The following is a 15,958-nucleotide window of genomic DNA, read 5'->3' as shown; positions in this document are numbered from 1 at the left end:
TCCAATGCCAGTCCATTGGTTTATTATTGGACATTTGTTTGAGATATGTCCAACGATGGTCGAACGTTTAATCTTACGATTTATGTTAGGACACCATAATCAAACGTCCAATGCTACTCCAAGGTAATTTCATAGGACATTCTAATTGAACGTTTCCAATGCCAGTCCAATGGATTATCATTGGACATTCGATTGTGATATGTCTAACAGTAGTTTAATGTTTAATCCTACGATTTATGTTAGGACACCATAATCAAACGTCCAATGCTACTCCAAGGTAATTTCATAGGACATTCTAATTGAACGTTTCCAATGCCAGTCCAATGGATTATCATTGGACATTCGATTGTGATATGTCTAACAGTAGTTTAATGTTTAATCCTACGATGTATGTTAGGACACCATAATCAAACGTCCAATGCTACTCCAAGGTAATTTCATAGGACATTCTAATTGGACGTATCTAATGCCAGTCCAATAGATTACCATTGGACATTCGATTGAGATATATTCAACCATAGTCTAATGTTTAATCCTACAGTTTACCTCAGGACACTTTAATCAGACATCCAATGCTAGTCGAAGGAAAATTTATAGGACATTCTAATTGGACATATCCAATGCCAGTCCATTGGTTTATTATTGGACATTTGTTTGAGATATGTCCAACGATGGTCGAACGTTTAATCTTACGATTTATCTTAGCACATCTAATTCAAACGTCCTATGCTAGTCCAAAGGAATTTCAGAGGAAAGTTTACGTTAGACGTATCCAATGCCAGTCCATTAGTTCATCATTGAACATTCGATTGGGATATATCCCACGATTGTATAATATCTTGTACTACGATATCTCTTAAGACGTCTAATTCAGACGTCCAAAGCTAATCCAAAGGAATATCATAGGACGTTAAAATTTCATATATCTAATGCCAGTCCAACTATTTTCATTGGACTTTCGACATATGCTTCCATCGATATGTCTTACGTTTGTTCAAATGTCTTTGTTCTGTGAAGAGTGCGTGTGTAGCAGCGTTGGAAAATGGAAAAATGGGAAAAATATCCGGAAAAATAGCAAAGTAAGTACATTATACACTAATTAGGATATAGTTAAACGATGTGTATAAGAAATTAAGTTGCAATTTATATAATTGTACGCGAAAATAGAAATTTTCTTTTTTACAGGTTACGTGTTTCGACAAGTCCAGGTGAGAGATTTTTTTCGAATAAAAGCAGGTAAAAAGAGAAGTATTTTAATTAAAGAGCGCTCTTCTGTAAATAGTAGTAGTAGTAGTAGTAATAGCAGTAGTAGTAGCAGTAGTATGTAGTAGAAGTAGTCGGGGTAGTAGTAGTAAATATTATGTATGTAATATTTGACAAATTTTTCTATTATTCCATTATTATTCATTGATTTGTCTTTTCATGCTACATGTTCCCGGACAACTTCTATTCTCCGGACTCTCCCAGGCTCCCCAAAAAGAGTGTCCATGGACAACCCAATGGATTGTCAATGGATTCGTCCCATGTGTCCCATGGACTTTTCTTGTTTTTTTCTTATATTCTGTAATATTCTTACAGCTACATGTTCCCGGCGTTCCCGGACAACTATCTTACGGATACTCCCACGTTACAAAAGCTCGCCAAAGAGAACTATCAGCATTTATGACGAAGGGAATGGAGAAAAGAAAAGGTACTTATCATTGATTGATTATATCTCATTTTATTTTGAAGATTTTACTTAATATTCATAAAATTATTTGTCTTTTCAGACCGTGCCTTGGAAAACAGAAGTAGGAGAGCATCCCGTGTCTTGGAAAACAGAAATTGCAGAGCATCCCGTGTCTTGGAATACAGGAGTTGCAGAACATCTCAAAGACCCAGGACGTCAGAGTTCAACCGCCGAAGGACAAAGTATCATACATGTAAGATTTATATATATAATTTTTAAATAAAAAAATAAAAAATTAATTCAAAGCGTTTTTTAGTAAAAAAAAAAATAGAAAAAAATTGGACATATCCTAAGCTATTCGTATGAAATGTCCTACGACGCGTCCGCTAGAACTTTTCTAAATACGGACCTGTCCTATGCTATTCGTATGGACTGTCCATTGATGTATCCACTGAAAATTTTGCACACTGGATATGTCTTATGCTCTTTGTATAGACTGTCCCATGGATTGTCCTCTGAGGTGTCTGCTAGATTTTTACTCTACACGGATCTGTCCTATGCTATTCATATGGATTGTCCACTGACTCGTCTTCTAAAAATTTTCTAAACACTGGATATGTCCTATGTTCTTTGTATAGGCTGTCCATGGACTGTCCCCTGACGTGTCCAATAAAAAATTTTGTAAACATTGGACAAATCCTAACCGGAAATAAGTGACAAGTCCTATGATCTGTCCAAAATCTGTCGTACGAAAGCAAGACTCGGAAGTCATGAAAATGTCTTTGAGGATGTCTTATTTTGTCGTAGGACAGAATATAAGAAAAAAACAAGAAATTTCCATGGGACACATGGGACGAATCCATGGACAATCCATTGGATTGTCCATGGACACTCTTTATGGGGTCTGTACCAAATTTCATCGCGATCGGTCAAACGGTGTAGATTTATATTTGGTAAATATTTCAATAAAGATGAAACTTGAGTTTCATGGTCATTTCAAAAAGTATGTCGCAACCCTTCAAAAATTAGTGTCTGTCAAAGGAATTCGCGACGACATGTCGTAAGACAATTCAAAAATTTTCCTTTTTTTCAAGATTGAATATTTCTTTAAACGATTTAATCACTTTTAACTTTTTTATGTTATTTTTTATTTAATAAAACTCATAAAATAATTTAAAAAATAAGAAAATATTTTTTAAAAAATGTAAAAAAAATCGGTGGTAGATAACACATTTTTTGGTTTTTGGGATCTTTTCTTTTAGAAAACAATCAGGATGGCGTCCTCTCATCACATACTTTCGGCCGCCATATTGAATACCAAACCCTTATTGACTTTTTTATATTTCCGAATCTACAAAAAAAATTTGAAATATTTGTAAGTCTTTAACCTAACTTTAAAAAAAAATTAAAGTCAATCGGACTACCTCTAAAAACCAAAATAGTTTTTTACAAGTTAATTTAAAAAAAAAATAAAAAAAAAATATAAGTTTTTTAAGTTTTTTTTCTTAAATAAAAATAAAAAAAAATTAGAAAAAAAACAATATAAAAACTTATTCTTTTTAAATTAAAATAATCATAAAGCGGACTTAATATTATTATTTTTTATAAAAGAAATATGATTCGAGCATCAACCACACTGTATTTTTTGTTTTTTTATTATTATTTAAAAATATGTTTATTCTTTATTTTAATTTAAAATATTAAAATTTTTAAATAATAAAAAAGTTGTAAAAAATTATTAAATAAATTGGTTTTTTATTTAAAAAAAAAATGAAAATGTACTGGTAAGCTGACCAAGCCTACGAGAGCTGTGTTTCTTTCAGTGTACCAATTTTGTGAGAGCAAACTAGAACGCGAATTAGTTTAAATACGCGCAAAGTCGGGAAAAGTTGATAAGTCATTGAATGAATTGAATTGAATTGAATTTTATTCAGACATTATCCATAATACATAAAGTAATTCACTGGACTATATACAATAACTTTTACAAAACAAAAAATCATACCGGTCATACCCTATGAAATCTTTAGAAGACCATATCTCGAGAACGGATCCATAGATTTTCATAATTTTTTTTTGTTCGAAAGGTCTTGAAGTCAGCTATAACATATCGAAAAATGAAAAAAAAAAATTGTCGCCATTTTCGAAAAATTCGAGTTCGAAATTTTCGAAAACTTTGTTTTTGATTTTAGCGCCTCTTGCGGTCATTTCTCGAAGTTTCAATGTTTTAGACATTTGTTGGGTTTCACGAAACCTTTCATTTGCGCTTAAGTTGATCGAAATCGGACTTGTAGAACCTGAGATATGACATGTCAAAGTTGGAACTCAATATTTTCAAAATGGCGACAAATTTTTTTTTATAAATAGATGTTATAGTAGACTATAATATATCAAAAAAATGAAGCAAATCGATAATGGCGTTTTCGAGATATTCATCGAAAACTCATCGAAAATTTTTTTTGACTTTTGGCCCCCTAACGGTCACTTTTGAAACTTCGTATGTTCTAGCAGGGAAAACACAACTAAGGAACTATTCAAATGGCAGCCGCAATTTTCGAAGTTCTCGAGAATTGTAAAAATTCTAAACAAACATGACAATTCTCGAGAACTTCGAAAATTGCGGCTGCCATTTGAATAGTTCCTTAGTTGTGTTTTCCCTGGTTCTAGGGAGTTGTAGGGTTTGTTGAGAGCTTTCATTTGAGCCCGGGTTGATCAAAATCGGTCAAGCCGTTTTCGAGTTATAGACGATTTTCGATGAAAAATTGTGGCAGCCATATTGACTAAACGGCTTGTCCGATTTTCGAAAATGATGTATCGTTGGAAAGGTCTTGATGGCCCCTACAACATATTAAAATTTCAGATTTTTAGCTATTACAGGAGCTGAGATATAACGAAAACAAAATTTTGAGGTTATCCAAATGGCCGACGGGGTGGGGGGTGGGGGGATGGATTTGACATCATAATCAGATATCAGGTTGATATTTAAACTTTGCCGTTTACCGCAAATAATAATAATAATTTATTCATGAATTAAAACTACTGTACGGTTTATTCAAAAAAGTTTTCATTGGTATACAAATTTCTCATTCTAAATAGATATTTTAGTGCCTAGCTAAAATAATTTTTTTTGTAGATTCGGAAATATAAAAAAAAGTCAATAAGGGTTTGGTATTCAATATGGCGGCCGAAAGTATGTGATGAGAGGACGCCATCCTGATTGTTTTCTAAAAGAAAAGATCCCAAAAACCTAAAAATGTGTTATCTACCACCGATTTTTTTTTACATTTTTTAAAAAATATTTTCTTATTTTTTAAATTAAATTAAAAGTGATTAAATCGTTTAAAGAAATATTCAATCTTGAAAAAAAGGAAAATTTTTGAATTGTCTTACGACATGTCGTCGCGAATTCCTTTGACAGACACTAATTTTTGAAGGGTTGCGACATACTTTTTGAGATGACCATGAAACTCAAGTTTCATCTTTGTTGAAATATTTGCTGAAATTTTCGGTGACGTCACTGACCCTCATTCACACTTCTCCAGGTGTGTTTTCACACTTCTCCGGGTGTGTAATAGCTCTGTCACACTTCTTTTCTCTCTGAGTACGTAATTCCCCCTTAAACTTTCATTTACCCATGATTACCATTTTGTGATAAATCACAGGCAAAATTGATCAATTTTGCCACTATTTCCTGGCCTAGATTTTTTTTTATTTTATTCTGGCTACGATTTTTTATTCTATTTTGAATACCACAATATTTTAAATGCAAAAAAGCAGGGGCGTAGTCAGAGAGTTTTTGCTTTTCAAACACCCCCTATTCAGAAACATTAGACCTTTCCTTAGAAGTCAAATGAAATTCTTTTTATGCAAAGGCAATTTTTGAAATATTAGAAAAAAAATGTCAAAAAATATTGAAACGTTAGGAAAGTACTGTGAGACGTTCAATTGAACGTTAAACGTTAGAAGAAAACGTCAAATGTTTGTAAAGAAATTTCAAATCAAACATTAACGTTTTTTTCTAATATTTGATACTATATTGAACCTTTGACACTTCTTTGATGTTTAATATTTCTAACATTTGACATATTTGCAACATATGACTCTTCTTTTCTAATGTTTAATGTTTTCTGAAAAAATTGGAAAATTTAATTTTTGAAATATTATTTATGTGGAATTCCAAACAGAAATAAAGTCTTTTGACCTCTAAATGAAAATTTAGAGGTCTTAAATTTTCCATGAAAATGTGCGAAAATAGGTGTAAAAATACGAAACAGCTATGAGCTATAATCCGCTTTATTCGGTCTTTAACAAATTGATAAAGAAATAAAATTATATCGTACTACCAACGCTTGCTATATACATAAACTACATAAACTTTATGTAATGAGTGAGAAACGAGAAAAAGTCAAGAGAGCAAGCAATGTGAAGCAATAATAAAAATGCATCTTGCTGAAATGGCAAAACATTGAATCCATAAAAAATTAAACTTCTTAAGCTTCATCTTTTGTACATCATTGCAAAAAAATGAAGAAGAAGCTTCAGCATTGAGTGTTTTGCTTGCATTCTTCCGCGCGCTCTGAAAAAAAATCTGTATGAATTGTAAAGAAACGTAATGCATTATTAGCGTATTGCAGAAAAAAATATCATTTCGTATTTTGCAGGAAAACACAGAGTCGGAAGTCCTTCATTGGGAGCCGACAAATCAGGCCAATCGTTCCTCGGGGCACCATCTGGGGACTCTTCAAGTTCCACTGATGCCAAATCGAAACCCAGATCGAGGTAATAAATGCTGCCTTGAGCACTTTTTATTATTACTCCAATTCAAAAAAAAATACTTCCGCAATATCTGAAGTATCTTCCATACTCCAATTTCAGGTCACTCATACGACGTTCTTCGCGAAAAACTAAACAACAAATACAAAATGCATCCGGTTCTGACGATTGCAACGTACAGTAAAATATCTGCTGCAGGGATAAGCTGGATGGAAAATGATGTGTAGTTGTTAATGCACATTCATCTTAAATTCAACCTCATTTTGTATGCCCCGTTTTCATTTTATATAAAAGAAAAGTAAATTGTTGAATTTATGAAATAAGATGAAGTGAATTTAACTTGAAATTAATCCTAAATATAGTAAGATTGATAAAAGAGATGTAAAATTTAATATCGATGCAAAGTGAATTGTGATCAACAAATTAGAATTTAATAAGATTAATAGTAAATGAAATTGAAATAGTTTTCTCATTTTTTTAAAGAAATTTTGATTTAAAAAAGAAAATTAATTTGAGTTAAAAAAATACTGCAGGGAAACTTCCTAATACGTATTTGTGTAAAGTAATTTAAAGAAAAATATTTCTTTTTTTTTTATTTTTTAAAAGCTCACTATTTAATTTAACTTAAACTGAATCAAATGGATCGCAAAGACCACTATTTATTTAGTTTTTTGTTTCAATTGTTTGTATTTCAAGTTAAGTTACAGTATTTTCAGTATTTCTGTTCAGTATTATAGTCTGTTCTAATAAACTGCGTTAGTTAAAGCTCACAATGAGCTTTTATTTTTAATCTTATCTGAAGCTCTTAGTCTGAAACTATTTGTTAAATCCAAAGAAATTGTTAGTTTAGATATTAATTTATCGTCATTAGGAAGTTCCATTTATACATTACAAAGTTTTTTTATTTCTATAAAAAATAATTTTTTATTCCGAAACACTTTAAAAACTTCATAGAAATAATAATTTTAATAACTATATTCATTAGTTTTTACATAGGTAGTCACAATTCTGAGTTATTAAGTTGTGGAAAATTGAAGAAAAAAAACTTTCTTAAATCCTAAGAAAAAAACTATCAATAAAAAATTTACTGCAAATTCGTTTCATAAAAATACAAAAACTTTAAAAAACATAGACTTCTTCACAAAATAATTCCAAAAAAGTTTTCAAAAATTACGGTCCGTGTCCTTAAATGAGAAAAGTAAAAAAAAAAAAAAAGTCCTGCTTATAAAGCATTGATTATGACGTGTGAAAAAGGTCTAATTTCTAATTTACAAAATTATATCACATGAAAAAAAAATATTATAATCAAATAAACATAAAATACAAAATAAAATACATAGTAAGAAAATAAAATTGTTCAATATTATAAATTATTATAATTAGCAGAAAATATGAAAATTAGGAAATTAAATGAAACTCCAAAAAATAAAAAAACGTCCAAATATAAAATCGATAGATGATTGATTAATAAAACAAATTACTTGCAACTTCTTGCGGGAATTAGTATATTAAATAATTCATCAAAATGACTTATTTAGAAGGTATTTATTAAAGAAAAAAAAAATAGTATTCAGTAACAGTACCTTATTATTGGTGTACGTAGTTTGTATTGAGATATAGATTTTTATTGAGAATCATAAGAGATGAGATTGGATGAGATTAACAAATTGTTTTTTTTTACACATCAAAATAATATTGAGAGGTAATTGTGGTTTCATTGTTGTGGATTGTTGAGTAAATTATAATCTAAATAAAAAAATAATATGTGTAGGTGTCAAAAAAATGACAAAAAAGGCTAAAACACACCCATTTAAGAAAATAATAAGAAGAATTGTTCTTGTTGGGATATTTTTTTTAAAAAAATTGCCAAAAAATTCAAGATCAAGTACAGAACCTTTTTTTTAAACTCTTACATTTAAAAAGAAAATTTAATATCCTTTGAATCAAAATACTTTTCTCCTTAAAAGCTTTTCTTAAAAAAAAAACGGTTCGAAAAAATTGGCTGATGGTTATTTATGAGAAAGAAAAATCTCTTTTAAAAAAACAGGGTGCTCTCACTATCACTATATTATAAATTAAAAAAAAAAAAACTATCAGTGGGTTTTTTGTAGAAAAAAAAATAATGATGAATAGAAAATTTTAGAAAATACTTGCTGTCATAGATTTTAAATCTTATATCAATCGACTTTCCATTTAAAAAAAAAAGAAGAAATTATGCATTTTTTAATGTACTCACGTGGATTTTAAAAATCAAAACAGTAAAATAATAGAAATCTGCACTTTTTTCTTTCACACAAAAAAAAACAATTTACTAAAAAAAAAATATTTGAACAATAGCAAAAAATATATAGAATGAAAAACTATTAAAATATCACATAGTATCTGCTCTAGAATAGATAAAATTCTTTTCCAACAAAAAATATGGAATATATTACTTACTTTCTGAGAATAAATTCAAACTTGTGGGATCAAGCAAATAAAGAACAAAGAAATAAATAAAAAAATATCTCTAACTGATATCACATTGATATTGCGAACATATTGCGAAGAAACGTGGCCAAGTTTTTGGATGAAGTTCTTCAATGACTATAAATTGATAAAAGGTAATAGAAGAGAATTTTTGCATTATGCAATAATTATTTTTTAATCATCAAATATAAATAATTTAGTCTTCTCTTCAAGAATTTAATGCCATTGATTAACATCCATAGAGCCTAATTTGGACTTGAAAACTACAAATAAAATGAAAAATCAAAAATTACAAAATTTTCTTTAAAATAACCTTAACTATTCACATAATTTTGAGAAAATAAAAAATTCTTAAAGAAAAATTGTTGCATAGTGTAAAAATTAATAAATGACGTAGTAGGCAAGGTTGTATAGGGCTCGAGTACGTATTTGTGGGGATTGTAGTGAATCAGTAGGTATATTGAAACTACAAGAGTAAATTAGAGAAGGATTAAAAATGTATCAATGAGGTTGAAAAGGAAAAAAAAAGAAACTTGAGGAAAAATAAATAGCATTTTAAATGAGCTTTTTCCAGCATTTTTCTTCTCGTTGCATGTTCGTTTGATTCGAAAGTTCAATCGTTGGAACTTTCCAGAACTTTCCACACGAAGCTCACAAAAAATTAGGGGAGAGTATTCCAATTTGGACTTTTGATTCGACCTGACCTCTTTAATTTTTAGCATTTTAGGAAAGCCTTAAACTTTTTCGTACGGAGTAAGTTAATTTTTGTGCCGAATAAAACTTTTTTTTAATGATTTTTTTTTGTGTAAAATATATAGAAATTCGATTGGGAAGTGATTTTAAATTACATGACAAGGTAAAGCCGTCACAAAAATACGTACAATAAAGAAATACTCCCTCAATAGCCACTGAAGAAGGCTCGGATGGAATCGGAGGGTCTGGAACAAAAAATTAGTTTTCTTTTTTAACTATGAAAAAAAAATCTTTTTCTGTGTTCTATTCAAATATTTTTTTCTTTAGTTATTTGTGTCGGACATTTCTATTTTATTCGATTTTGCATACAATTAAAAAAAACCAATTCTGCCCATCATGCATCTGATAGATTCTTCACAATTTTGTGGAATAATTTGTAAAGACCATTTCAAAGGTTATATAAAAAAAAATTAAAAATCGGTATTCTGCGTAAAATATTTTTTATCTTATTAAAGATTCTTCTAACGATTTTTACAATAAAAGTTCATAAAATAAAAGTAAAAGATTTTTTTATGCTGAATATGGCCCTTAAATGATAAAAAATCCCAAGGGTCGCATTTGAACCATTCTCTCCTATCCAGAACGCCAAGCGGCGCTACGGGCGATGTGTCAAAATCATCTGTGTGGTGCGAAGCGAAAAGAAATTGCGTCAGAAAAGTATTGAAAAACGGAATATTCCGCGAAAAACAAGAATTTTGGACATTTTCCTCATCTCTTCCCATTCAGTGTTATCTCCCAAACCTCCCTGAAGTGCTATTTAAGTGTTTGAAACCACAAAAACTCTCGTCAATTTGTGCTAAAGTGATTCAAATTGGATTTCTTTTCCAATTGCCGGTCGGTACCTTTTCCCCACATCAAACACACCGCCTACTTGAAGTTATTTTATCGATATTTTTCCATTTTCCGACCCATCAATTTTTTTCTCCAGCAGTGATTTTTCTTGTATTTTTGAGAAAGTTTCTGAGGACCTTGCTGGTTGGGGGAATAAAAAGAGGAAGAGTTAAGAAATTTTGCTCAGTACTTTTCCATCAGTGTGTGCGTGTACGGCTTCTAATCAGCTCGCGAAGTCAGAGCGACGATCAGCGAGAGACTCGTTTTTTTTCTGCCATCTCTCTTGAGATTCCGGACGAAATTGCGTAGTTGAGAAATTTTTTGGCAAGAACTGCCGGTTTGCAAAAATTTGTGGAGCATTAACTCTACACGCTAGCTGGGTGAATTGTGCTCTTCAGCATGAACAGGGATAAATGGGAGGAACTGGACCTGAGTACAGATGAGATAAAATCCCTGACAGATGCACTGCAGAAGGAGGAATTTCGTAAGTTGCTCGTTGAGTACTGCCAAGAGTTGAATGACCCAGAAAATAAGAAGAAATTCGAGGAGGAACTGACCCAATTGGAGGCTGAACGTGGAATTGATGTCACCTTCATCAACCCCGAGCCAGGGTATGTGGTGAAGACGACGGTGGATGGGCAAATGAAGGGCTTCATAAATGTGTGTCAGAGTGGAAAAGTACAGCGTCCGGTGAGTGAGTACCGTGCCGCTGCAAATGGCGAGAGGGGCCTCAATTGGACACTGCCACACACCCAGGCGCCCCCACGACGTGATGTTGACAACAAGAATACCATCTGCATGGTGTACGATGTTGTTTTCCATCCGGATGCCCTCCATTTGGCCGCAAAGAATAGGCGCTTCCGGGATATTCTTACGGACACCGCGTGTGATGCCGTCGAGACGGCTTTTGCAGTGAAACTCGATCGGACTAATGTGAAATACCCCAAAGTGGCGTTCAAAGGGACACCCAAACCCACAGTGATTAGGCGTAAGAGTGATAATCCCCCTGTGTGTGAACCCAGCCCCTTGGATGCCATTTATCCACCCCTGGCGAATCCCAATGAGGACGAGCCCAAAGTGCGCGTTGTGCCTCAGTGTCCCAAACCCAGTGCCTACGAGACGCCTCGCTATACAATCACCCACCGTCGTGACGTGGACTACGAAGAATTCACGCACGAGCTCGATGCAAAACTCAATGTGACCGTACCCAAGGAGTTGGTAATTGCAGTTGATCTGCCCCTCCTGAAATCCACGGAGACCGTCTCCCTGGATGTCACACGGAAACGCATTGTCCTCCTCTGTGAGCATCCGGCAAAGTACAAACTCGACATTGTGCTACCCTACGAAGTGGAGGAACGCCAAGGGGCAGCCAAATTCGATGCTACATCACGTCGACTATCGATTACCCTGCCCGTTGTCAAGGAGCACCACTTGCAGCTCATTGACGTCACGCGTCAGGATAGTGGAGTGGAATCGATGCCACACAGCCCAGCTGCCTCCCCCACCGGCTCCGAAGGGAACGACGATGTCTTCGAAGAGAAATTCCTCGATGCATCCACCCCGTACACACTGCCAAGCTTCACGTGCAACACCCTCGATGGTGCTGTGGCATTCACACTCAACGTGAAGAATGTCGATCCCAGCTCTGTGCACGTGAAGCAGGATGAGATGCAGGTTTGTGTGAAATTTGCATCCATCGGCGGTGGCTTCTACCCGTCCCACTATGCATTCGTGGCGAAATTCCCAGCTGGGAAGATTCTGGATGCATACGCAGAGGCATGGGACAATAATGTGGTGCTCCAGTGCGATATTCAGGATCTCCACTTATGCGACCACTACACCGTAGGCCTCGCGGAACAATTCAAAAACTACCCCCTTAAATTCCCAACGTTAGCCGTTGAAACAGGTGATCCCGTGATTGAGGATGATAGTCTTCGGATAGAAGTGAGATCCTTCACTGCGGAAGAGGTGGAAATTGATCTGAAGTCCGACGATAATCCCCCACCGGAGGAACCCAATGAAGAAGTCATTGAAGCTGAAAATGCGCCTTCAGCGGACGCCCCTAAAGAGCCTCCGCCGGCGCAGGAGAGTAAAAAGGGAAATGCAAAGAAGAAGAATCGAAAACATCGCTCCCTGTCTGAATCCTACTGCGACATGTCGTCAAAGGCCCAAACGGGGTCCCTGAATGAAGAGAGATCTGTGAGGAAATCTCGCAGCTTATCGGAATCAAGCGGCGATGAACATGGAAGCCCACAGATTCGCTTCAAGAGTATCCTCAAGCGCAGCTGTAGCTACAACCCGAGTGTCTCGAGTTCCGTTGATGATCCACAGTTCTCCGTGTCTGTGGACCTTGGTGTGGGCTCATTTGATGGCATCCCCGAGCATCAGGAGCTTTCGGAGAGCTGCAAGAAGACCGTGCGTTTCAGTGATGTCATTCGGAAGCAGCTCTTTCGGTAATTTATTTGTTGTAATTTTTAATTGAATTCTTAAAATTAAAACAAAATTTATTAGAACTAGGGGAACCTGGGGTAAAATGGTGAATTTTTGGGAGATAATTTTTCCTGATTTCCGTGGAAATATTTGAGATTTTCCATGACAACTATTTTATAGGAAATTTTCCGAGCCACAACTTTATCTCAAACAATTTCTTTCTATCCCAAAAGGAAAATGCTTTTTCAGGCAATTTTCCAAACCCTTACTCATTTGTCTGTTCCAAATATCCTGGGGTATAATGGTTAATTGCGTTTTTTGATCGCTAATCTTAATTTAATGAAATTATTTTAGCAAGGCACTATAATATGTATTGAGAATGAGAAAATTGTATACCAATTAAAACTTTTTTTTAATAAAAAAAATACAAAAAATAAAAATAACCTTAAATTTAGGAAATTGCCTTTTTTTATTATTTTAGTTTATAAAAATTAATAATAGTGAGTGATCAAACATCATAAATTATAAGTAATAGCTATGGTGATTAGGGAAATTTTTTTTCAAAAATTTAAAAAGTTATTTAAAAAAAACACCAAATTAACCATTTTGCCCCAAGGGGTACTTTTTACTATCAGTGTTCCACTATCAGAGTTTTTCGGAAAATTCAGATTACATTCGTTTTTAGCAATAGTTACTCTGTCTAAAAATGCATTTGGATCAATAAAATTGCAGAGAATTTTGCCAAAACTTAATTTGTAGTTGAGAGGTCAGAATAACTTTAAGGTTCGAAAAATTTGTTTTTCAAATAAAAGCCAAAATATTGGATCAATTGTTATGAAACTTTCTAGGCTTAGGCAGGGGTATGAAGTGCAACTACTCACAAAATTAGAGAGATTAGCTCTCACTGCTTCTTGAGATATTATTTTTTTTGTTTTTCAAATTCACCATTTTACCCCAGTTACTCCTAATCAGTTTTAGCTTAAACCGTTGAAAAGTCGACCAAATCCTGACTTAGGAAATTCTTATTCTAATTTTTCAAATTTTTTTTCGCTTAATGAACATTAATTTGACTTCATTTTCACGGGACATTTATTCTTAGAAAGAGAAGCTATTTTCATCGTCACCATCAAAAGGGAAATTCGAAGTTTTCTCAGTTTTTTCCGGGAAATGTGCTGATTTTTCTCGAACCTACTCAATGACTTAATACCCGAGAATTATTTTCTGACTTTGCTCCTTTTAAGGTCCTTTTAATTATGTTCCTTTGACGTTCCATTCTTGAACGTTTGACATTTCTTTTCAAAAACTTAACGTTTATTCCTAACGTTTATACTGATTCAAAATTTTCCTTTTGATTTTTTTAATGTAATTTTTGTCCTGAAAATAGTATTTTTGTTTTCTTAAAAAAAAGTGAAATTTCAGGATATTTTTAGACACCCAATAAATCCTTTTTGATCACGTCGCTATAATAGCGTTATGCTTCGTTTGAGCTTTGACTTTCAAACTTTGATTTAACCTTCAAAACATTTCCTTTTAAAATTATAAGTCATGCTTCGGATTTTTATACTTTAAAGCTCTTTAAATAACTAATATTTTATCCTCCTTTTAATGTAGCAAAAAACAAACTAAAAATAATAAATATTTTGCATAAGGCAAAAGAAAAAAAAAACATTCCCAAATTTTCCTCTACAAAGTATTTTATCTCTTTCAAATCTTTTATCAGCGCTACGTTTTGCTATCAAATAGTCGATTATATAGTAGCAATCTCTTCGGGTGATTTATTATTATTTTTTTTCTCTATACTAAAGCATTCACAAAAGCTACAAGATAATAATGTTGTTTTCATCGCTTTTCGCGGGGATGTTTGGTATTTTGACGCAGGGTGTGTGTATTTTTCCCACAACATATCTCAATAAATTTTCTTCCTCCTATATCCCTCTATTTATAGGTCAAACTCAAGTATTCTTGGCAGACGTTTGAAAAACATGAAAAAGAGAGCTAAGAAACGTGCCCAAGAGCATCGTCGGATGAGTGAGAGTGAAAATTCAGAGTGCGAAGAGAAGGTTAGTTTAACTTTTTTTTTGCAAAGAAAAGCTTTTATTAAATTTTCCTCTTATGCAAAAAAAATTCTCTTCTACAGGAAAAGCCACTAAATGGATCGATGCAGCGTCGCGATAGCGGTGTCGAGATGTACGATGGAACTGGCAAAGGGAAGGGGCAGCAGCATGCCAAGAAGGGTGGTCAGCCGAAGAAGAAATTCGATAATACTGCCGATTTGGAATACAAAAGCGGAATGATTTTCAATTTGGAAATTTGAAATTTTCCATCACGTTGTGATAGAATTCATTGATCAAATCAATATTCTTATAACTTTTTTTCCCTCTTTATTTTTCGGAGTAGAAGAAAACCCTTTATCAGCTCAATATTTCCAAATGAATTTGTTTGAATTTATTTTACTAATTCTCACACAAAAAAAATTGTAACGAAGTTTAATGTAGTTTTGCGTCTTTAGATGAGATCAGCAAGGATAGTTTGTGGAGGAAGTAAAATAATCACACGCATACACTTTTAATAAATTGCATAATAATTACTCCCTCGCTAAATGATGGAAGAATAATAATGGAATAGAGAACATTAAAATTTACAAATTTCAATGAGAATAATCCTAACATTAGTAATATTTCATTATACACAGGTTTGCGCAGTACAAGTTTTTTTTTTGTCTCCTTAGCATTAGATCACGAAAATGTGAATAAAAAATCCATCTCCTACTTATAATACTTCAATTACTACATACAAAAATACAATGTATTTGTCTAAACGGAGGAAAATGAAAGAAAAGAAATAAGAATCGCATGCAAAATTGACATAGTCGAGAAAACAGTAGAATTTGTAGTCTTATAAGGTAGCCCAGCACTGCAAAATGTATCTAATAAAAGAATTTTCAAATGAATAACTATTTTTTTCTTACCTGCAATTACATACAAATCATCAAATCATTATGAATATCATCGTTATTACTGTAATTACGGGCCA

General features: G+C 33.1%; 3 protein-coding genes and 1 long non-coding RNA gene across 5 annotated transcripts in view; 3 read left to right on the top strand and 1 right to left on the bottom strand.

The window, feature by feature from the left end:
* The window catches only part of LOC129791959 (GTP-binding protein Di-Ras2), a 51,304-nt gene extending 41,829 nt beyond the window's left edge, over positions 1 to 9,475 (top strand). Inside the window, exons 8-9 of the mRNA XM_055830643.1 lie at positions 6,331 to 6,448; positions 6,545 to 9,475. Coding sequence (XP_055686618.1) covers positions 6,331 to 6,448; positions 6,545 to 6,626 — 200 coding nt within the window. The 3' untranslated portion in view covers positions 6,627 to 9,475. The remainder of the gene's footprint in view (positions 1 to 6,330; positions 6,449 to 6,544) is intronic.
* Positions 1 to 15,958, bottom strand: part of LOC129791905 (NADPH:adrenodoxin oxidoreductase, mitochondrial) — a 298,769-nt gene that overhangs the window by 23,413 nt on the left and 259,398 nt on the right. The window lies entirely within an intron of this gene.
* LOC129792026 (uncharacterized) lies at positions 79 to 1,968 on the top strand. Its single transcript, XR_008750755.1, has 2 exons — positions 79 to 1,690; positions 1,770 to 1,968. It is a non-coding gene; the product is annotated as an uncharacterized LOC129792026 (long non-coding RNA).
* On the top strand, positions 10,244 to 15,875 carry LOC129791824 (protein kintoun). 2 transcript variants are annotated; one of them, XM_055830371.1, is made up of 4 exons: positions 10,244 to 10,498; positions 10,596 to 12,948; positions 14,871 to 14,985; positions 15,063 to 15,875. In XM_055830371.1, exons 2-4 carry the CDS (start codon positions 10,895 to 10,897, stop codon positions 15,237 to 15,239), a joined length of 2,346 nt encoding a protein of 781 aa, XP_055686346.1. In that variant the 5' UTR covers positions 10,244 to 10,498; positions 10,596 to 10,894; the 3' UTR covers positions 15,240 to 15,875. The 2 variants fall into 2 exon arrangements, with proteins under 2 accessions (XP_055686346.1, XP_055686347.1); XM_055830372.1 differs by having other exon boundaries at positions 10,245 to 10,498; positions 10,622 to 12,948.

This window comes from Lutzomyia longipalpis, chromosome 3 (assembly GCF_024334085.1).
Source record: "Lutzomyia longipalpis isolate SR_M1_2022 chromosome 3, ASM2433408v1".
NCBI lineage: Eukaryota > Metazoa > Arthropoda > Insecta > Diptera > Psychodidae > Lutzomyia > Lutzomyia longipalpis.
The sequence above is the reverse complement of the archived record's forward strand: the minus strand, read 5'-3'. Positions and strand labels throughout refer to the sequence as shown.